Source organism: Neofelis nebulosa, chromosome 8 (assembly GCF_028018385.1).
Source record: "Neofelis nebulosa isolate mNeoNeb1 chromosome 8, mNeoNeb1.pri, whole genome shotgun sequence".
In the NCBI taxonomy this organism is placed as follows: Eukaryota; Metazoa; Chordata; class Mammalia; order Carnivora; family Felidae; genus Neofelis; species Neofelis nebulosa.
Window position 1 is genome coordinate 30,765,487 of NC_080789.1, and position 21,790 is coordinate 30,787,276.

The window sequence follows — 21,790 nt, forward strand, 5'->3', positions numbered from 1 at the left end:
CTTTCATTGATTTTTCCCTACTTCCGTCACTGCCATCTGCCCTCCCTACCCTAGATCCAGACTATAGGACCCTGCTGTGAGCACACAAATGTGCAGAAAGATTAGACCTTGTCACCTTTCCCCTTGATGCATTAGGGGTTTTCGTAAAATACACATCTAGAAGTTGAAATGTATTTCTTAGCACAAATTACATACTATTTGGAAACAAAGCATTGTGGTTAAAAGCATTTTTAAAATTATGAACACTCCTTTATTTTTTCCCCATGTTTATTTATTTTTGAGAGAGAGAGGGGGGGAGGGGCAGAGAGAGAGGGAGACACAGAAGCAGGCTCCATGCTGGGAGCTGACAGCACAGAGCCCGATGCAGGGCTAGAATCCACGAGCGGTGAGATCGTGACCTGAGCCGAAATCGGGCACTCAACCAACTGAGCCACCCGGGCGCCCCGTGAACACTCCTTTAAAAATTAACTTTAATAATAAAAGTCAGCTGATTAAGAATGAGTAAACTCAGTCCAGGAACCAATCTGAATAACCATAAAAAATATTTCATCAATCGTAAGTCTCATTAATAATAGAATTCCTGCCCTTACAGTCGTTATGATTTGATGACTCATTTATCTGAAAGTCATTCATCTGAACCTTAACAAAAGCACTAATTCTTGAATCCTAAAAAGCTTTAAAATTGTACTTTCCATGATTTTAAACTACGACGTTACTAGACTAATTTATGTGCCTCTCGAGGGTCGCCAGCCCCACCTGTTCTCTAACCTTTCACCTCTTCCTGAATGGACAGATTCCTGAGGATGTGATTCTGGTGAGACGGCATCTCACCTGCTGCAACCGGAGCCTCAGGGGCTCCAGGACCCAGATCTGTGCCGGCGAGGCCAATCCCCTCCCTGTCTTCCAGGCAGCTTCCAGGAAGCCTTGGGATTGTACCTTCCAACAGAGCCTTAGCAAGAGATCTTTGCCTCAGGTTTTACTTTCTAGACAATTTTACTAAGACAATGATTATTTAAAAATCACGTCATATCTTCTATCTGACCTCCTGCCTACAGTCTATTTTCTTCCCAATAAGAAATCTCCCGATGAGTGGAGATCATAATCTCTACTAAGGTTAACTAGAGCTAAGGGTCTCTGGGTTGAGGATACGTTTCCTAAATCTCATCTAGCTTTCCTGTGAGTTTTCTCTCACCTCAATAGGACTGGATAGAGAAGCTTCTGGCCACTTCCGTGTGGAGAACCAGGACAACAGAGAGTCGCTTTTCCTATATCCACCCTGCTATTTACAAACCTACTTCCTGATCTCCATCTTATCATCTCTGATGCTTTCTTCTACCTTCATTGTGTCCTTACCTCCCATTTCACTTCCAGCTGATTCCTGATATGTACTTGTGATAAAGCCAGTTCAAAGTAATATTCGAAATCCTCTTGATTCAGGATATTCTTTTTTTGTGTAAAATATGTATCTTTCAATCAGCAGCTAAAGAACATCAGCTGCCAAGAGCAATGTGCTATTTGGGAACTGTAAACAAGACACTTTGGTGTCACAAGTCTTTCCCAGACTGAGAAAGAGAAGTAAAGGGACTTTTTCACTTCTCTGTTTAATGGGTCAGATAGTCTCCTCTCAGGGAGGGAACCGGGGGGTGAGAATAAAAGCTTTTAGATATTTAGTGCAGAAAGATTAGTTGGTATCACTCTTTCCTTTCTGCTTGGGCGGAAGGCAGGTCCTGTGAATGCTAGGAGAGTATATTAAGGTTGTTATTTTAATGGGTGAAAATTCCTTGGAAGGTTCGCATAGATAATAATGGCTGAGGCAGAGCTTAAAACAAACAACCCTTCTGGGATTAAAACAAAACAAAAACCAGGGCTCTTTGACCCTGAGCAATTCTAAGGAGTGAGAGCAGTTTTAATTACAAGATGAGATTTAGAATGAGTTGAGAAGGAAAAGTCAGGCATCAATGAGTTTTGTATCAAAATGCTCTTTGGGTTTACCAAGTGCCTCTACGTGTTTTCTGTTTGAAAGTAACGATTCATTAATGGTATTTAAGTTCACTGGCTACCATGACTTAATGTTATGGTCGAAAGTAAGGTCTGAAAAATACAATAGGATTTTTTTATTTTACTTATTTATTTGGCAGTCAAAACTGTCTAGAGAATGACGAGTTCACAGGAAAGGCAATCCATACGGCATACAAGACAGGAGATGTTGATATCATCTATCAGATTGGCAAAATGTTTGCGAGCACGCTGTGTCAGCTAAGGTGTGGGGAAATACACTACTGGTGGCAATGCAAACCAGTATAATGGGGCGTTTGGGGGCTATCTATCAAAATTATAAATTCACATGCTCTGACCAAGCAATGCCACATTTAAGACTTTATACTGCAGATACACCTGTGTACAAAGGGGGTAAATGTGCAAAAGGTCGTATTCATTGCAGTCACTGCTTGCAATAACAAAAAAGATTATGTGCAACCTCCATATCCATCAATAGGTAAGTTAGATAAACAACAACAACAACAACTATGTAACATGTGGAGACATTTGAACAGGAGCTTTCTTCTAACACATGGGAAAACCACATTCTGTAGTTCCAAGTCCCCTGACAGTAGCAAACACATTGTTATTTTTTTCAAAATAGACTTTATTTTTTAGAACAGCTTTAGCTTTATAGCAAAACTGACCAGGAAGTACAGAGATTTTTTTTTTTTATATAGATCCCCCGTCCCCACACATGCATAGCCTCCCCCACTACCCACATCCAGCACCAGCATGGTACATTTATCATAACTGATGAACGTACATGGACCCATCACTATCACCCAAAGTTCATACTTTACATAAGGGTTCACTCTTGATGGAGTACATTCTATGGATTTTGGCAAATGTATAATGACACGTATTCACCATTAGAGTATCACACAAGATAGCTTCGTGTGCCTAGCGGGGTGCCTGGGTGGCTCGGTTAAGCGTTCCACTTCAGCTCAGGTCATGATCTCATGGTTTGTGAGTTTGAGCCCTGTGTTGGGCTCTGTGCTGACAGTTCAGAGCCTGGAGCCCGCTTCAGATTCTGTGTCTCCCTCTCTCTCTGTCCCTCCTCTGCTCGTGCTCTCTCTCTCTCAAAAATGAATAAACATTAAAAATGTTTTTAAAAAGAAGATAGTTTCATAGCCATAAAAATCCTTCGTATTCCACCAGTTCATCCCTGCCTCCCACTAACCTTGGGCAGTTACTTGATATTTTCATTGTCTCCATAGCTTTGCCCTTTCAAGAGCGTCATATAGTTGGAATCACAGAGTACGTAGCCTTTTCAGATAGGCTTCTTTCACTTAGCAATATGCACATAAGTTTCTTCCGTGTCCTTTCATAGCTTGATAGCTCATTTCTTTTTAGTGCTGAATAATATTCCATTGGATGAATACAGTTTATCCCTTCACCAATTCAAGGACATCTTGATTGTTTCCAAGTTTGGGCAATGTTCAATGAAGCCGCTATAAACATCTGTGTGCAGGGTCTTGTGTGAACGGTTTGCAACTTCTTGGGCAAATACTAAGGCGCATATGAGTGCCGGATCATATGGTAAGAGTATGTTTAGTTCTGTAAGAAGTTGTCAAACTGTCTTCTAAAGTGATTATACCATTTTGCATTCCTATCAGCAGTGTATGAGAGTTCTTGTTACACATCCTCACAAGCCTTCGGTGTTGTCAGTGTTCCGGATTTGGGCCATTCTAATAGGTGTGCAGTGGTATCTCTTTGTTGATTCGGTCCGCATTTCCCTGAGGACATTGAATGTGAATGTCTTCATATCTTCATATCTTCTTTGATGACGTGTCCATTAAAGTCTATGGCCGATTTTTTAATCAGGTTGTTCATTTTCTTGCTGCTGAGTTTCAAGAGTTCTTTGTATATGCTAGATAACAGTCCTTATCAGATGTGTCTTTTGCAAAAATTTTCTCCCAGTCTGTGGCTTGCACATTTTTTTTTTTAAAGAAATGAATGTCACCTTTAAAGACTGAAGGGGCACCTGGGTGGGTCAGTCAGTTAACGCCAGACTTCAACTCACGTCATGATCTCATACTCATGGGTTCCAGCCCCGCGTCGGGTTCTGTGCTGACAGCTCAGAGCCTGGAGCCTTGCTTCAGATTCTGTGTCTCCCTCTCTCTCTGCCCCTCCCCCGCTCGCACTCTGTCTGTCTGTCTCTCTCTCTCAAAGTAAATAAACATAATAATAATTAAAGACTGAAGCAGAAGGGTGCCTAGGTGGCTCGGTCAGTTGAGCATCTGACTTTAGCCCAGGTCATGATCTCACGGTTTGTGAGTTTGAGCCCCACATTGGGCTCACTGCTGTAAGCACAGAGCACACTTTGGATGTTCTGTCTTCCTCTCCCTCTGCCCCTCCCTTGCTCTCTCTCTCTCTCTCTCTTTCAAAAAAAAAAAAAAAACAATTTTAAAGACTGAAGCAGAAATTATCAAATGGCTACCCTATTAGTAAATGGATAAATATTTATTACTTTCCCTTTATAACTGATTCTTTGTTACCAATGTAGCCATGTTTCTAGTTGTTTCCCGGAGCCCTTTATAGTAAAGGAATCTAACGAGTAATGGACGAGTACCTGTAAATGCAGACGGTGATACTGTGATATTTTAACTGCCCTTAAAATATGATCCTATTTGTGTAAGGATTAAAAATTTTTGTTTCTCTGTAAGCTGTAGTGTCTCAATTTCTTTGTGACCAATTTTACCAGTAAGTTTTCCAAGAAGTACATGTTAAGAGAGAACAAACGAATTAGAGTAATTTAGTGTACCAGATCAAGTGTTTCATTAGAACTTACCATTTATTACTTAGGAGAATGCACCTCAGAAAGCACCATATATCATCTTCTTTTTAGGTGGTCCTGACATGCCCCCTTACTATATCAGTCTGTAACCATGTAGTTGATCTATATAAAGACAAGTGCTGTGGATGGAAGAACGAACACGTCGGTCATCCAACATGACCGTCCCTTTGGATCTAGAACTTTGAATTGTCCTAAGAGCATGCTGAATACTACGTTCGAGACATTCTCTCTTATGTCACAATCCCACCTTTAGCTTTGGGAGGGGAGAGCGTCCCCCATGTGACTTATCTTTTTATCCCTCAGAATATCTTGCACCGCCTTAGCAGGTATATCGAGCATAGATTTGTTTAAGAGGTAGAAGACAAAGTGATTTGGGCAAAATTTACAGCATTTTCAGTCCTTTCTGTGACACTTTTCCAAAGAGATGAGAGAGTTCGGATGTCGTCTGGGGCAGTGATTTGGAGATCTCATTGCAGGAAAGGACCAGGTAGCAGATGGAAAAGGCATGACCAGGTGCCCATTGCTAAGAGGACAGACTCCAAGACCCAAGAAAGCGAGCACAACCGGAAAGCCTCACGCCCAGCTCTTCACTTAAATGACCGCATGTTAACTCCTTCGGCGAGTGTCCGATGCTCCCCACCCCTGCTGCCACAACAGGAACGATAGAAGGAACACTCCTTACACTTTTGCTTGTAATGGGAAACGATGGAGCGACAGGCTTTCTTTACAAAATCTCAGTTTTGCAACCGAGCATGTTGCAAGCATGGTAAGCACCGGAAACTTCTGCAGTGGCTTTTCTCTCCAGGGTGCACTTCTGATGCTTTCCCTGGGCTTTCTGCTTTTCTGTGGGGCTGGGATTTTTATAATAAAAGTAAGAGGCAAAAGGCAGTTTCTCTCCTGGAGTGGAATTAAACCATTGGCATTTAGAATAACATTGCCCCCTCCTTCCTGGCTACAATTATAAGCATCTCACAGACCTCCCTATGTGAGGTAAGGTGAGTATTTTGTCATCTTCTATTAATAGGGAGGGATTCTGAGTCATGGAGGCCTAAGTGATTTTTCTAGCCCCAGAAATAAAAGGAATAAAACGACGCAAGATGATGAGCACGTTATTTTAAGAACAGGATGATTTGGGTGGCATAGCATCATTTTCCTGGACAGTTGCAACTGCTTCCTAATTGGTTTTCCTGCCCCTGGTTTTCCTCTCCCCTGCAATCTACTCACCTCTTTGTTATTAGAATCATATTCTGAAATCATGTCACACCCTCGTATAAATATCTCTGATGACTTCTCACCGCCTAATGAAAAATTCCAAACTCCTTAGCATAGCATCCAAAGCCCATTTGCATCTGGCTTTACACTACCTTTCTTGTGTTCTTTGCCGCTCTGCACTCTCTGTACTGTTGTCATGCATGGCCATGGCTCCAAGGTGGCCATGCCACCTGTCTCTCTGGCCTAGAGTGCCTTTCTTCTCCTGTCCCTCTGGGATGAGGGAGAGGGGAAATCTGCATATCCAGATATTGTTTTCTCTGGGATACTTTGCAACACTCAAGGCCCAGGAACCATTTCCTCCTCTTGCTTTCTTTCTGTTGTAATGATCGTATTAACTGTTACATTCTAGCTACCTGGACATGAGTCTATTCTACCCAGTCCAATCTACTTTTTGTGGACAGCAGGGTCTGAATCTGACTGATCTCCACACAACCCAGCGATCATTTCAGTTCGACACACAACGGGTGCTCCCTGCGCTTGATGCCATTTTCAAGAAAAACCTTCCTTCAGGCAAATTCACAGGCAGTTTTGGGTACAGTTTCAGGGCTCGTGAAAAGAAATCAGAGTGAGTGCCAGTTCAAGAATGGAGCTTTCAGGGCACCTGGATGGCTCAGTCGGTTAAGCGTCTGACTTCGGCTCAGGTCATGATCTCACAGTTCGTGGGTTCGAGACCCACGTCAGCTGTGCTGACAGCTCAGAGCCTAGAGCCTGCTTTGGATTCTGTGTCTCCCTCTCTCTCTACCCCTCCCCTGCTCGAGCTCTGTGTCTCTCTGTTTCAAAAATAAACATTAAAAAAATAAAAAAAAAAGAATAGAGCTTTCAAGGACAAGCAGGTTAGTTATGTTTAACATTGCATTCTTCTGTTATGAGGTTCTGATGTTTGTGGGTACAGTGTACTATTTGATTCCAGGTAACCACCCAAAACATTTCCATACTTCCTGACTAGAGCTGATGGGTGAGGAGCCTGGCTGGCTGGGATATCATTCGGAGCTTTCCAAAGTCTGGCCCACTTGTGTGAGCCACTCCTGACTGCTGGATTATAAAACACTTGCCTGGGCCCTGCTCTAGACATTCTGAATCAGGGTCCTTAAGTGAGAGGCCAGGCTGTGGACCACGAGCAAGTACCTCCAAGGTGTTTCTAAACATTTGAGACCCACTGGTCTGGCTGGGAGCCTCCCCCTAGGCAAGGAGATTTGGGGGGGATAGGTGTTGTGAGTGAGTCGTTCTCACTGCAGGTTGCATATGAGAATTCTCTGGGGGATTTTTGAGACCCTGGGACCCCCTTTATATCATTTAAATCAGAATTACTGGAGATGGGACTTGGGCCCCTATGTTTTTTGAAACCTTTGCTTCTGAACCAGGTTGGGGATAGAATAAATGCCAAAATCTTTGGACAAAAATCATACGTGTCTAGTGGTTAGAGCTCCTGTTTACATGACACTTCTCACCGCACTCAACCTCACTCTCGCTAGAAAAGTAAATCTCATACCAAATTTAACAAGTAAAAAAAAATACATGTTTTAATAGGTAAGTGTGGTTATGCAAACTGTGTGTGGCTGAGGAAAGGTCTTTCTCTCTACCCTCAGTGCTTTGAGTAACAGCACCTTGCACGAATAGGCCATCCTAAAGGAAAGGCAGCAATGTTCAATATCAAAACCAGTGGGTTTTATTTTTTTTTTATTTATTTATTTTTTTTAATATTTTTTTAACGTTTATTTATTTTTGAGACAGAGAGAGGCAGAGCATGAACGGGGGAGGGTCAGAGAGAGAGGGAGACACAGAATCTGAAACAGGCTCCAGGCTCTGGGCCATCATCAGCCCAGAGCCCGACGCGGGGCTCGAACTCACAGACTATGAGATCGTGACCTGAGCTGAAGTCGGACGCTTAACCGACTGAGCCACCCAGGCGCCCAAAACCAGTGGGTTTTAATCTTGTGGGGGCAAGATGCTAGGTAAAGTGGGGGGTCACATGGCCCAGGGCCGGAGGCTACATGGTTACACACGTAGGTGGGCTACGAGATCGGGGGTCCTATCACACTTCCTCTGACAATCACCAATTTCAGCAGTAGAAATATATATATTTTTAGAAATAAACATTTCTTACTACAAACTAAAACAGACAAACAAAAAAAGGGGTGCTTGGGTAGCTCAGTCGGTTAAGTGTCTAACTTGATTTTGGCTCAGGTCACGATCTCATGGCTTATGAGGTCGAGCCCTGAGTTGGGTCTGTGCTGACAGAGCAGAACTGCTTGGGATTCTCCAAACAAACAAACAAACAAACAATAAATAATGAGTCTTTTTCCCTGGGAACTGCTTAGGCAAAAGATCGAGGAGAGGAAAGGTGGGAAGAGGGGGGCATGACCTACCAAGCATTTAGACTTTTGGCGTTTGGGTAAAGAATCTGAAAGTTTTGGTGGGTCCAGAAAAACGCGATGGGAATTCACCAAAAGATGCACCCTTGTCAGATGTTTAACAAAAATAGCCTTGGAATCATACGTGTGCAAAAATCACTACAGAAACTGTGCTAAGCAACTGGTCTGTTTACTTAGGGCTGGGGAGGGGTTCTATATTGTGTCCTCCAGCACAGCACCCTTCCCCCACAAATGGAAGATTCCTTTCCATTCCACAGGACACTGGCTCTCATACCTGGCTCTGCCTCATCCCCTTTTTCTACCCCATCCGAAAATCTCCTCCTGGCAGGAAGTCAGTGGAAAGAAGGAACTTCTCATTAGATGAGGTTTCTTAGATGCAAGGAGGTCTTAAAAAGTTGAGGACCCATGACACAAATGGGTTCTCCCATTAGAGACTGCAAACCCAGGTCGCTGAGAGATGGTGGTTACGTTGTTCGGGCCGGTAACCTCCCAACTGCCCTCTTGCAGAACACGCAGTCAACAGGACTGGCCTGAGCCGGCAGCGCCGGGGGGTGGGGAGAACATGCTGCCCTGTGGCAGGCAAGTCCGAGACTGCTGGGCAGTCCCTCTGAGGCCAGCAGCAACCTCAGTGTCACCAATTTACCAGAAACTGTGATCTCCGGGCTGCTGAGAGGTAAAGCAATTGACTCTCCAAAATTTTTTTCAAAATCTTGTATGGATAGTTTCTATTCCTGAGAACAAATGGACACTGTCGTGTTTTCCACTATATAATCCCCTTTCAGCAAGGTCAATAAACATTAAGAACTGTGTGTTGAGGGCGCCTGGGTGGCTCAGTTGGTTAAGCAACCAAATTCGGCTCAGGTCATGATCTCACGGTTTGTGAGTTTGAGCCCTGCATTGGGCTCACTGCTGTCAGCACTGAGTCCCCTTCAGATCCTCTGTCCCCCTCTCTCTCTAAAAGAAAAAAAAAAAAATAACTGTATGTGTGTGCGTGTTAATAATAAAAACAGGTAACTGTCAATGAATTATTACTGTTTCAGGACTGTTCCTACCCCTTTACAAAGAGAAGTCATTCATTACAATAGCCCTGTAATATAGTATCCCCATTTTACAGATGAGGACACTGAGGCATAGGGAGATTATGTGATCTCCCCCAGAGTCACATGATTAGAAAATTTGTGAGTCAGGATTAGAATCCAGGTTGGTCTCAGACCAACCCCAGTCCTGGAGTCAATCCAGAACTCCCAGTCTTGACAAGCAAAATAAAATTTAACAAGTTATATAGAAGTTGCCATTTTATAACAGGTTGAATTCATAACAGTCTGCATGGAGTCATGCTTTAGAGCTATACCTATCAAGTAGGGAGCAAAACATACCTACTGGACAGGTTTCCAAGGGACCGAGGTGCAAGTTTGGATTCTTGTGTAATTACCTGACATTTGAGTCCAGCCTTCCCCACTATAAAACCGGAGTAACGGTATATCTGCTTGGCAAAGGTATCATGGAAGCAGTTAGATTTAATTTAACATCTATAAGGCTGGATGTAGAAGAGATTGTAGCCCTTATGTTGTCGTTGTGTTTTTCGCAATATACCCAAATATAACTTTTGTAATTAACCCCTCAAATGGCCGAAAGCAGTGTTGCTTACACTGGAGTTTGGAGGCCCCTGGGGTTCCCTCAATGTATTCTGGGTGATCTGCAAGTTCTTAAGTTTAATCGATGAAGCTAAAGCGTGCCTTGCTTGTCTTGTGGACACATATAATCATTTCTACTGATCGCTGAGGCAAAAGGGCTGAGAGGAAATAGCACCTACTTAGAATAATAATTAGTTCTCTTACCCAACAGTTATTTGTATTGTTCACACCTGCATAAATAAAGGAGCACAAGATGAGGCGAAAAGTCGCCAGAGGAGCCAAGGCCCACACAAGGAGGCACAAGGCAAATGTTCTGCGTGTAGCTACAGCATGGCTAATGCCCAGGAAGCATCAATGATGCTTCATGACATGACTGGGGAGCTTCTGGCAAGACAGCTACACATAGTCCCTTGCCTTCCCTGAAGGCAAAGCCTAATTTCCCACTAAGGATATTGCTGGGCTTTGGAAATAGTACAATGGGAAGCAAGGCATCATCGTTCTTTTCCAAACAACAACGACAGTAACAAAAAAACAGTGAGTGAGCTTAGCTGTGCTCAGAGATGCCAACTTCCTGATGACTTCTTACATACACATTTACATATGCTTTTGTAGTTCTTACGTTTTGAAATAAAGGATACGAGGGAGGAATCAATGAATGTATGCAACTGGAAGGAAAGGGACGAATGCATCTGAAAGAAGAAATCAACATTTTATCTTTCAACGAATTTCCTCACTAGACTGTCTAGCTTCGGGAGAATATTCTAGATCATGTCTCTATGGGATCCTGAATGTCTATTAATGTACATTCCACAGGGCGATGGGAAACAAAACACAAGAGAGCCGATGAAGACCGTAATTTTTCAGAACTTAGCCTGACTGAGGCCAAGGTCTGACTTCACAATGGTTCATAGTTTCCTTTGGGTCATGTCATTCTGGCAAGGTGCAAAAGTCCATCTCCTTTCTAGGAAAGCTCCAACCACTCCCTGGATGTGACTGTAGACGTGTAATTCTGGCACTGCTGCTCCCTACCTACCTGTTAGCTGCTGTCTAACCTAGCTTGCCTTTCTCCCCACCTCCACGTTGTTTGGGAAAATCATTAGCCTGTGCTTAATAAGACCCTTCAGCAACTCATCAAGGGGCAGGCTGTTTGACTGCAAGCCAGGATCAGCAGTCGTGGTATTTTAATTTGGGGCTCATGCTTGAAACTCCTTTTGGCTTTCCCTACGCACGGCCTATCAGTGTGCAGAATGTGTGTTTCCTATTGTCAGGCCTGTGGGCCTCTTGTGTTCCACAGTTCCTGCTGTTCAGACAGAACTTGCTGTCTTTGTGAGGCACCTGTCAGGAGAGTTCAGCTCGAGTTTTGTGAACCCCATATGCCCTTTCAATCAGGTCTGTGTCAAACACATTTCTCAACTGCAGAGAAATTCTGTTCTGAGGCTTAGCTGTTCAGAAAGCCACTGGCTGTCACTTTGAGGGCCTCCTTGGGACTTCTAAAAGTGAATCTTGAATATGCCACAAGACTACATTTTAAGTCAGACCTTCCAAAACACTCTCATTGACGGAAAACTGAGCTTATTTTCACACAATGTGTTAATAAATATTGTATTCACAGAGAGATCACTTCAAGAAGATTAAAAGTCATGCTAACTCTTCTGGGTCTAGTAAATTGCAAGTGTCCTCAAACACAGGAAAATGTCTGCAAAGTTGGAATGCTTCTCCAATAGGCAAGCAAGCATTCATAAACAAAAGACTTACTTTCAAGGGGCTTTCCAGGGGAAACACTTCATGAAAAGAATTCAAGCGGGAGTGCTTGGTGCATTCACACAAATACATACACACACAGAGAAATTAGGACATGTAACATTGCTTCTGTGCACTTCTGAGGGGTAAGGCAAGACCTGCTTCATGCTCAAATCTGGAAACACCGTTTTCTGCATATGAATGATACCCACAGCAGGGAACTGGGGCCTCCGGAAATCAGAAAGCCTGTAGTTCTTCCTGATGCTAGAATTCTTCTGAGAGCCTTTTTCCTGACAGCCTGGGCAACAGGGCCAGAATGATGAGGATCAAGGCAAGATCACCAGCAACGGGGAGTCAACTTTCTGCAGGAACAAGGCAGTGAGTTTTAAAAACATCATCTTTTGAATACCCACTTTGTGCCCTACACTTTTTGGGTGTCTCTAATCCTCCTAGGCCCGTAATGAATGTATAACTATTCCAAATTTTACACACTACTGAATTCCCTTGTTTTTTTTCACAGCACTTTCACTTTCTAACATACTGTATAATTCTTTTGTTTATTGTCTGTCTTCAACAGAACGTAAGCTCGGAGTGGGGGAAGGGTAGGTATTCTTGCCCATTTTATTCCCTGATTTCCTGGAGCCCAGAATAAAGGAGTGAATGAGTGAATAAACGAATGAATGAACGAATGAACGGAGGCCAGTGAGGCTAAGTGACTTTCTCCTATCAAACTACTAGTGAGTAACAGAGCTAAGGTTTAAACCCAGGCCCACGTGCAGTGCTGACACACTAGATTAGTAATGGCAGTTGTCAGGATTAGAATCTAAGACAAATTCGGAGGAAGAAAGATATGCAGCATTTAGTGCACGGCTGACTAATGAAGAGGTGTGTGCAAAGAAGATAACCAGATATAAAACGGCAGGGAAATAAGTCTAACTTTTGATCTTTGACATTGATGGGGAGGGTGCAACAGACTATGTGAAGCTGAAAAAGCCTGGTGGTCAAAATTCAAAACGTAGAACTCAATCCTTCAAATTTTGGCAGGGAACAGCGCAGTGCGTGGGCTCCATCATACCCTGTAAAACGCATATGTGCTAATCCTTAATGGTCTGACCTCAAATCCTGACCCCACTGTTTGTTACTATGTGACCTCGTGCAAATTCCTTAAGCGCTGTGAATGGGGATGATTTTCATGGAGTTTTCTGGAAACTGACCAAAATCATGCATGTAAACACAGAAATCAAAACCAAGCCTTCCACGTAGTAAATGTGCAATCTACATGTTGTTTCTATTTTATCATTTTGGTGTGGCTGGAGAAGAGGGTGTTTAATAGGGGACCAGTTAGGCAGAAGTTAGAAAGGTAGCTGGGTACTTTGTGTTAGCCATCTTAAAGGATTTTGACACTGGTCTGTAACAGCACCTGCTTTGTTTGACAGCTGAATTGGGATGGATTAAACTGCCTGGGGCATTCCTCAGAGGGCTTTTCTGTAGACTGCCAAGCTCCAGGCGGGCTGTTAGGCAGGCCTCAAAGGGCATCTGGATGAAAAGGACTCAGACCATTGTGCAGGCTGGGAATTAACAGCGATAAAAACATCAACAGCCAATAGCACATCACCATCATGCCAGGAAGCTTCACCCATTTAACCATCTCAGAGAACCTATGAAGTGGATATTTTTATTATCTTCATTATGCCACATGGAAGATGAGGTTTACAAAAGATGACTTAACCAAGGCCGAACGTTTAGGAAGTGATCGGGGCACAATTTCAACCCTGGCCACCACGCTTCAAAGACCCTTTACGCCCCTCTTCTTAGAACCGAGTGGTCCGAATGGCATTTTCTAGAAAGTGCTGAGAAGAACTGACATTCCGTTGATGTAGGATTCGGAAGCATAGGTCAAACTAAGCGTCTCTGTCTTCAGGTTTGAGAAGTGTTGCGGTTATCCTCCCAAATTCATGCCCAGGTAGTGCACTTTTACAATAGCTAAGTAACAACCGACTTCCCTCCCTGTCTCTTCTGTTGGAGATCCCAGGCTGAAAGATTTTACCCTTCGCAGTTCGACTGCAGAGCGTCCTGCCTCGGCCCCAGGACCCAGTGACTGGAACGTCTTGGGGTGGGAAGGCCTGTAACAGGTGGGGGTGGATCGGAGGCTTCAACTCCAGCGCAGGCCTCCTCCAGTTGGAACTAGATGATACCCAGTGAAATATGGGAATTTTGTTCCAAGGGATGCCCAAAAAAGGCGCGGGGAGAGCGCGCGGCAACCCCCACCTTCGTTGAACACGCTCCTCCAGGGGCGGCCTGCTTGCAGCACAGCTCCAAAATTGGCAACCTGGGCCTCGCAGCCGCCTTATTTTAGCCTACATTCCCCAAACCAAGGAAGAGGCGGGTGACTAAAAATGCAAATCGGAGCCGGGGCGTCAGCAGGCAGGCCCGTGGGTGCGGGGCGTCTGGCTGGGGGAGACCCCGCGACCTCAGGTGCCCTCCGCTATACTCGCGGTGGGCGCCGGGAGGGGCACTTGGGGAGACACGCTCCCCTTCGAACCACTGCCCCCGCTTCCGCCTCCCGGGCGGCGGCGGGACTATGCGCGGCCTCTTTTCCGCCGGGGGTTAGGGAGGGGAGGCCGGATTAGGGCCCGCGCTTTCCGGCCGCAGGGCCCCCCTGCCCCCAGCGCCCGGCAGGCGATACACAGGTGGTTTTCCGCTCGGGAGGGGCAGGCCGCGGCACTTTTATATAACAATAGAGCTCTGCGCGCAGGGTCTGCGCCTCCTCGCCGCCGCGGCCCCCACCCGGCCACGCCTCCATCCGGCCCCCGGCCGGCCCGCCCTGCTCCCCGGCGCCGCGGTAGAAAGCAGCGAGCCCGCCTGGCCGGCACTTCCTCAGTTACCTGCTGGCCCTGCAGAGCGGCCGAGACGTTCCCTGCGACTCCCAGCTCTCCGTGGGAGCAAGGGGTCCCGGCAGGCACTCCTCCTCGCCTCTTACCCACCCCAGGCCGCGTCGGAACCCCAGAGGCCCGCTTTCGGCCCCCCACCCGACCTCAGGGTAGCCCAACGCCCAGCGCCAGCTGAGCCAGGAGGCGGGGGCGACCGGGTGCTGGCCAGGAGCGCAGCGCGCAGGCGCAGCTGGTGCTCGCTAGTGCCCTGCGACCCGCAGTGGAGGGGGTTGTCAGGGTGAGACCGAAGGCTCCCCTCTGACAGGCCTCTCTAGTCTACCGTAGCCGATCGCGGAGCCTGCGCGGGCCCCCGCAGGCCTTGCGGTAGGACTTCCCCCACGACACGCCGCTGGTGGGGACAGCCCGCCCGGCTCCGCGCGCCCAGAATGCACCTAGACCCGGCAACCGCGCCAGACCGGCTCCTCCGTCGGAAGCCGAGCTAGCTGCCCAGTAATGATTAACGAGCGCAACCCCCCAGCGCGCGGTGGGTGACCGCAGGAAGGGGGGGGGGGGCAGGGCTTGGATCCCCGGAACAATGGCTCATAACGCCCCAGGCCGCTGGAGGGGAATAAAAGCATCGAACTGTCCAACCAGTTTGTTTCTGCAGGCTCCACTGTTTAAAAACAAAATAAAGTAATTTAAACGCTATTAAAAACAAACAAAAAAAAAACCCCCATCAACCTTCCTCCCTATCTGGACAACCAGGCACTTGTTTGTTTGCTTGCTTGCTTGAAAATGTTCCAACAAAATCCTAGTTTGTTTCGAAAGATGTTGGATTAGCATTTAACACCTCATCGGTCACTAAAGCCCAGGCAGTTCACCAGCCCCAACACAGCCTCAGCTAAAAGAACATCAGAGCAAACAGAGCTGGGTTTTTTAAACTGGCAAACAAATGCCACACACCGCCTAAAGAAGGGCGGAGGAGGGGGGTTCGGGCGAACTCCTGTCCAAATGAGTTTAAAGGGAATAAAAAGGAAAAAAAAAAGCACAAGTTTTCTTAAAGCTAGCTTGCGAACACAGGCGTCACGAACAAGGGCTTTTGTGCCTGCTAATTGCACCATTTGTGCGCAAAAGTTCCGACGCGAAGTGTGAACTCTCAACAGAAGGAAACATGAGACAACTGAAGTGCCCTGGTTTATGTGCCCCGCTCCTCCTCCGCCGCCGCCTCCTCTTCTTTCTCCTTCCTCCCGCCGAGCCCGCTGTTGCAGCTTGTTTGCACTGGGGCTTATCCGGAGCGGAAATTCCTTTCCGTTTTTGTGAATGACAAACTCATTAACAATTCATCAACACAACCTGTTCCAGCCGGCCCGTCCCCACGGCAACAGCCCCTTCCGCAGCGCGCTCATTGGCTGGCCGGGAGAATGTATCCATTGAGACGCTCGCTGTTTGTATCCATTGAGGAGCTGCCTCGCGCAGGGGGTGTGCGAGGGTTGAGTCCAAGGGAGAGTGAGCAAATCGAGGTTTGAATAATCCGAGGAGAAAGACGCCTGGGCGGATTTGAGGTGCAGCCTTGAAGGGAGGGATTAGGAGCCGCTGGACTTTTTTTTTTTTTTCCCCTCCCCTCTTAGTAGCAGGGAGTCCGAATTAATTGGATTTCATTCACTGGGGAGGAACAAAACTGTCTGGGCAGCTTCATTCAAAGAGATTCATTGACACCAAGAGCGAGCGGCTGCAGCGGGGTGCAGCGGGAACCGCCGGCTTCACTTCTGTCTCGCTTTCCCCAACCGCTAACACGGTCTGGGAAGGACGAGGTGGAATTAAACCCCGCTCAGAGAGCGGCAGCTTCGCGTAGCGCGCTCGGCCTATGCCTGCCCCGAGGGGCGTCTGCTAGGCACCCCGCCCTCTCCGGTAGCTCGACCCCCATGATAGATACGCTCAGACCCGTGCCCTTCGCGTCGGAAATGGCGATCAGCAAGACCGTGGCGTGGCTCAACGAGCAGTTGGAGCTGGGCAACGAGCGGCTGCTGCTGATGGACTGCCGGCCGCAGGAGCTGTATGAGTCGTCGCACATCGAGTCAGCCATCAACGTGGCCATCCCGGGCATCATGCTGCGGCGCCTGCAAAAGGGCAACCTGCCGGTGCGCGCGCTCTTCACCCGTGGCGAGGACCGGGACCGCTTCACCCGGCGCTGCGGTACCGACACCGTGGTGCTTTACGACGAGAGTAGCAGCGACTGGAACGAGAACACCGGCGGCGAGTCGGTGCTTGGATTGCTGCTCAAGAAGCTCAAGGACGAGGGCTGCCGGGCGTTCTACCTGGAAGGTACGCGCCGGGGGAGCCCCGCGCGCGGGGCCGGGCGGCGGTCGCGGGGCTGTGCGCTGCGGGCAGGGCACGAGGACTGCAAGTGGCCCTGCTGCGCTTGACTGGCGCTTCTGAGTCGCGCCGCGGGGTCGGGGGACGGCCGCCAGCTACCGGCTGCGAACCTCGAGCGTCCCGCACTCGCGAGCAGGCTGGCGCAGAATCCACCAGCTTCCGGCCACAGGCACGGGTTGTTTCTTTCTAACGATTCCTCCTGCCTACCGGGAGTCTCCTCCACCTGTCCCTGCTTTCTATCGTTCGATCTTGAATTGAGATTTGCAGGACAGGAGAGGTCATGGTGTGTGTGTGTGTGTGTGTGTGTGTGTGTGTGTGTGTGTGTGCAGATCGCACCTCCTGGTCCCTCAAAATATTTTTAAAAGTTGCCCTTTTATGCATCTCCGGATTTAAAAGAAGGGTTTCCAGGGAAGGCGGGCCTGTTCGTTCCACTCCCGAGGGTACACATTTAAGTGTCTTTCTGTTATAGTTGGGTCTGTGTGTAGGGGGTTCGTAGGGTGCTGGGGTGTTTCCTGCGCCCGGCCGCGGCTCTCACTAGCTGTGAAAACTACTACGGGATCTCAGGTTACACTATTGCCTTTCTCGTCCTGGCAGGTGGCTTCAGTAAGTTCCAAGCCGAGTTCGCCCTGCACTGCGAGACGAATCTAGACGGCTCATGTAGCAGCAGCTCGCCACCGTTGCCAGTGCTGGGGCTCGGGGGCCTGCGGATCAGCTCTGACTCCTCCTCGGACATTGAGTCTGACCTTGACCGAGACCCCAATAGTGCAACGGACTCGGATGGCAGCCCGCTGTCCAACAGCCAGCCTTCTTTCCCCGTGGAGATCTTGCCCTTCCTCTATTTGGGCTGTGCCAAGGACTCCACCAACCTGGACGTGTTGGAGGAGTTCGGCATCAAGTACATCTTGAACGTCACCCCCAATTTGCCGAATCTCTTTGAGAACGCAGGAGAGTTTAAATACAAGCAGATCCCCATCTCGGATCACTGGAGTCAAAACCTGTCCCAGTTTTTCCCTGAGGCCATTTCTTTCATAGGTGAGACTAATTAAGAGTCCTTCCTCAGACTTTTAAATGCAAAATTCCTAGCCATTCATAGAATTTAAGCTGTTAACCTTTCTTGCTGCTTGTTAGCATGTCTGATTGCAGGTCTCTAATGTTACAAGCAGGGAATTCTGGTTTATCTTCTTGCTAAAAGAAAGAAAAAGTGCCTATTGACATGGCTGCAGACCACAGGTGTCTTTGAAATGGTGCTTTCTGACACTTTGAATTCAGTCATTTGAGAGGGGGCTGTGTATTATCGGGCAACAGAATTTTCTCACAGTCTTTGGACTTGGAAAAGGCTAGCTAGAAGTCCTCCTCATTGACAGCAATTTTAGCACTGCTTTATAATTTTAAAAGATCTGACAGTTATTTTAGGACATCAGGTTAGTTGTTGGAAAGCCCTATGAATGCTAGATGTTGTAATTCAGTTGAATGTTACTGTGATACGGGTTCACAGTGAGACAGTGAGGGTAACCTGAGCCCAGCAGGAAGGACTGTGGGCTGGAAGCCTGGAGAAGCGAATCTCCAGGCATTGTAATGCATTTCCTATTACAAAGGAACTCATTTTCAGGCCATGTCGACATCCTGTTCCTCCTAATGGGCTGTCCCCTGTGACTTCCCTCTCTCTTTTAAAATGCCTGAATACCTCCATTGTTAGCTGCACAACAGTTGGAGAATAATTTAATAGACCCTTGCAGTCTGCTTGTCTGTATAAAAGGCATTCAAGACCATATTGCAGGGTTTCTGGTATTCACATGCTGAGGCAAAGAATGCACACATTAAGGATTTTTTGTTGTTGTTGTTGGCAGAAACTTAATACAAAAGCTCCCTTTTCAGAAAATATCTGAAATATGTAATTGTGCCCAGTGTACATGTTTTATCTCAATGATACATTTTCTGCTGCCTGCAGGGTCCAGCTGCCACACACGATTCTTCTTTCTTTCTTTCTTTCTTTCTTTCTTTCTTTCTTTCTTTCTTTCTTTCTTTCTTTCTTTCTTTCTTTCCTTTGTCTTTTCTTTTAACTCACTTTTTAGACTAATCATTCACAAAGCGTGGTTTTCGGTCTACTGAAAGCTTGCCTTTCTTTTTGTGTTTACAGATGAAGCCCGGGGCAAAAACTGTGGCGTCTTGGTGCATTGCCTGGCTGGCATCAGCCGTTCGGTCACTGTAACTGTGGCTTATCTTATGCAGAAGCTCAATCTGTCAATGAACGATGCTTATGACATTGTCAAGATGAAGAAATCCAACATCTCGCCCAACTTCAACTTCATGGGCCAGCTGCTGGACTTCGAGAGGACGCTTGGACTCAGCAGCCCCTGTGACAATCGGGCCCCCACGCAGCAGCTCTATTTTACCACCCCCTCCAACCAGAACGTCTACCAGGCGGGCTCCCTGCAATCCACGTGAGAGGCCTCACACGCCTCACCGGATGTGTCCGTTCCTTTAGCCGTTTCTCTTGGCAGCATCAGCTGGGCTGCTTTCTTTGTACACGGCCGCAGGTGTCAGAATGACACCAGTTGTCTGTATTAGACGAGGTTCCCACGTGTGGAATTGGTTATTACCATGGGAGAGATTTGCTCCATTCTTGTTGGAAGAACAGAACATGCTGTATAGATACGGGCCATAGGTTCGCTCCACGCCCGTGTGTACAGCCTACCCAGGCAGGGACTGGAATTGTAGGGTCACCAGGTATATAGGGTAGGACCAAATGGTAGGGGAGGAGCATGTGTTTAGGGCCTCGTATGACTGTTTCTTTTTGCGCCTGGAACTGATTACATACTGTCTTCAGTGAAGACGGATTCAATTTTGCATATAGAGGAGCCAAAGAGAGGTTTCAGCTCTGTATTTGTAGTATCAGTTTGCAAAAAAATATAAAAAATTAAATAAATAAATAAAGGTAATAATAAAGAAAACAAATCTGATACTCCATTTGATTATTGTAAATATTTGATCTTAAATCACTTGACCGTGTTTGTTTGAATTGTGTTTGTTTTTTCTTTGATGGGTTTAAAAGAAATCATCCAAAGGGAGAGCAGTACGCCACTTCTTAAAACAGAAAAACCAGAAATGTTTGCTCTTTTCTAATCCAAAGGGTATATTTGCAGCATGCTTGACTTCACCAACTCTGAATCACGTTTTCATGGACACTGTTCTCACTGAGACCTTGTTATGGTGCAGCCTTTACTCTCTTTCATATATCTTCCTTGTGATTTTTTTTCCCTTCTTAATGTAGTTTGACTATGCCTTACCTTTGTAAATATTTTGGCTTGTGTTGTCTCAAAGGGGATATCTTGGAAAGACACCAAAATCATGGGCTCACTTTTTTTTTTTTTTTAAACTTCAGCTGTGCTAAACAGTATATTACCTCTGTACAAAATTCTTCAGGGAGTGTCACCTCAAATGCAATACTTTGGGTTGGTTTCTTTCCTTTTTTTAAAAAAAAAATTTGTATAAAACTGGAAGTGTGTGTGTGAGCTTGGGTACCCGGTTGATAGGTGAAGTGCATATGATTGTGGAAAGGGAGAGTCAAGTTGCCCCATTATGTTCATGGTGTAAAGTTTTGAGCTGAAATTTATTATAAGAATGTAAAACCTTAAATTATTAATAAATGACTATTTTGGCTATTGAATGTGTATTTTTTTTTTTTAATCTCTCTTTAATTGTACCTACCTGTGAAGTGATACTTTTAAGGAATTTTTCAGCGGGGAAGTGAAATTGGCTTGTAAAGTACTACAGGAACAGCAGGGCAAAGTTCCCATCGCCTAAGCAATCCCAGGAATGTTTTTCAGGTGTAGTTTATGACATTAACCGCTTGCTTCAAATAAAGATGACATCATAGAATGAACTGGCTGTATGATGTGTTCCGACAACACTTTATGAATACAACTCTGGCTCATTTAAGACAATAGGAATGCCCTTGAAGAAAAATGAAGCCATACTGCACACCTTGCTGAAGTATAAAGTTTGGCTATTCCTGAATAGTCATAAAGAGGGGGTTCCGGAATAACAAGATAGTCACAGTGTTAACCTCTCTCCTTCCCTGTCAGGGCCTTCTACTCGATAATACACATGCCTGGGAGAACTAGGGACAATTGTTGTGCCAGTTTGTTACTGGGGCACTTCTACCTGCAAGCTATCCTAGTGTCGGAATATCAAGGGAATCGGAAATGATGTCTCCCCTTTCCTTGCTCCCGCACATGTGGCAGGCATAGCTAAGCTTCTCACCAAGCCTGGATGTGGGCTTTAAAATTGCACATTGACACTTGAGCTAAAACTTTGCCACTCCTGTTCTAATGTGCTTTGTGCTTAGCTGGTTTAGAGTGTGGGCCAGATGCTACTACTGAACCTTATGTGGAAGTTATTTTAAACAGTACCTTTCGAGGTAAAGGCTTAATATCCTGTCTTTCCTTGGGACATCCCCTCTCCTTGTCCCAAGTGTAAAGATACACAAACCAAAAATAAAAGTAAAGGGCAGGTGTAGGAAATCAAAAGAATTAGAATTCTCAAATGAATTTAGCCCCTTCACCTGCATCGAGGAGAGAGATGAGCTTTTCACCCACAGGTGCGTGTGAGATGCCAGTTGGATCATTTGGTGATCTACGTTGTGAGAGGCGAGTGGCTCTGATATTATGGCAATCGTATCAGACAGTCCAG

General features: G+C 46.3%; 1 protein-coding gene and 2 long non-coding RNA genes across 7 annotated transcripts in view; 1 reads left to right on the forward strand and 2 right to left on the reverse strand.

Annotated features, from left to right (window-relative positions):
• LOC131519130 (uncharacterized) overlaps positions 1–7,777 on the reverse strand; it is a 48,984-nt gene extending 41,207 nt beyond the window's left edge. For all 5 annotated transcript variants that reach the window (XR_009265484.1, XR_009265483.1, XR_009265482.1 and 2 more), the window contains exon 1: positions 4,828–7,777. This is a non-coding gene — a long non-coding RNA (uncharacterized LOC131519130). The remainder of the gene's footprint in view (positions 1–4,827) is intronic.
• Positions 7,778–13,511: 5,734 nt separating this feature from the next.
• LOC131519131 (uncharacterized) lies at positions 13,512–15,987 on the reverse strand. The gene is made up of 2 exons (XR_009265485.1): positions 14,741–15,987; positions 13,512–13,978 (listed from the first exon to the last, which is right to left on the reverse strand). It is a non-coding gene; the product is annotated as an uncharacterized LOC131519131 (long non-coding RNA).
• A 209-nt stretch (positions 15,988–16,196) lies between these two features.
• DUSP6 (dual specificity phosphatase 6) lies at positions 16,197–20,765 on the forward strand. Its single transcript, XM_058741833.1, has 3 exons — positions 16,197–17,047; positions 17,693–18,130; positions 19,236–20,765. Exons 1-3 carry the CDS (start codon positions 16,648–16,650, stop codon positions 19,541–19,543), a joined length of 1,146 nt encoding a protein of 381 aa, XP_058597816.1. The 5' UTR covers positions 16,197–16,647; the 3' UTR covers positions 19,544–20,765.
• Positions 20,766–21,790: the final 1,025 nt, after the last annotated feature.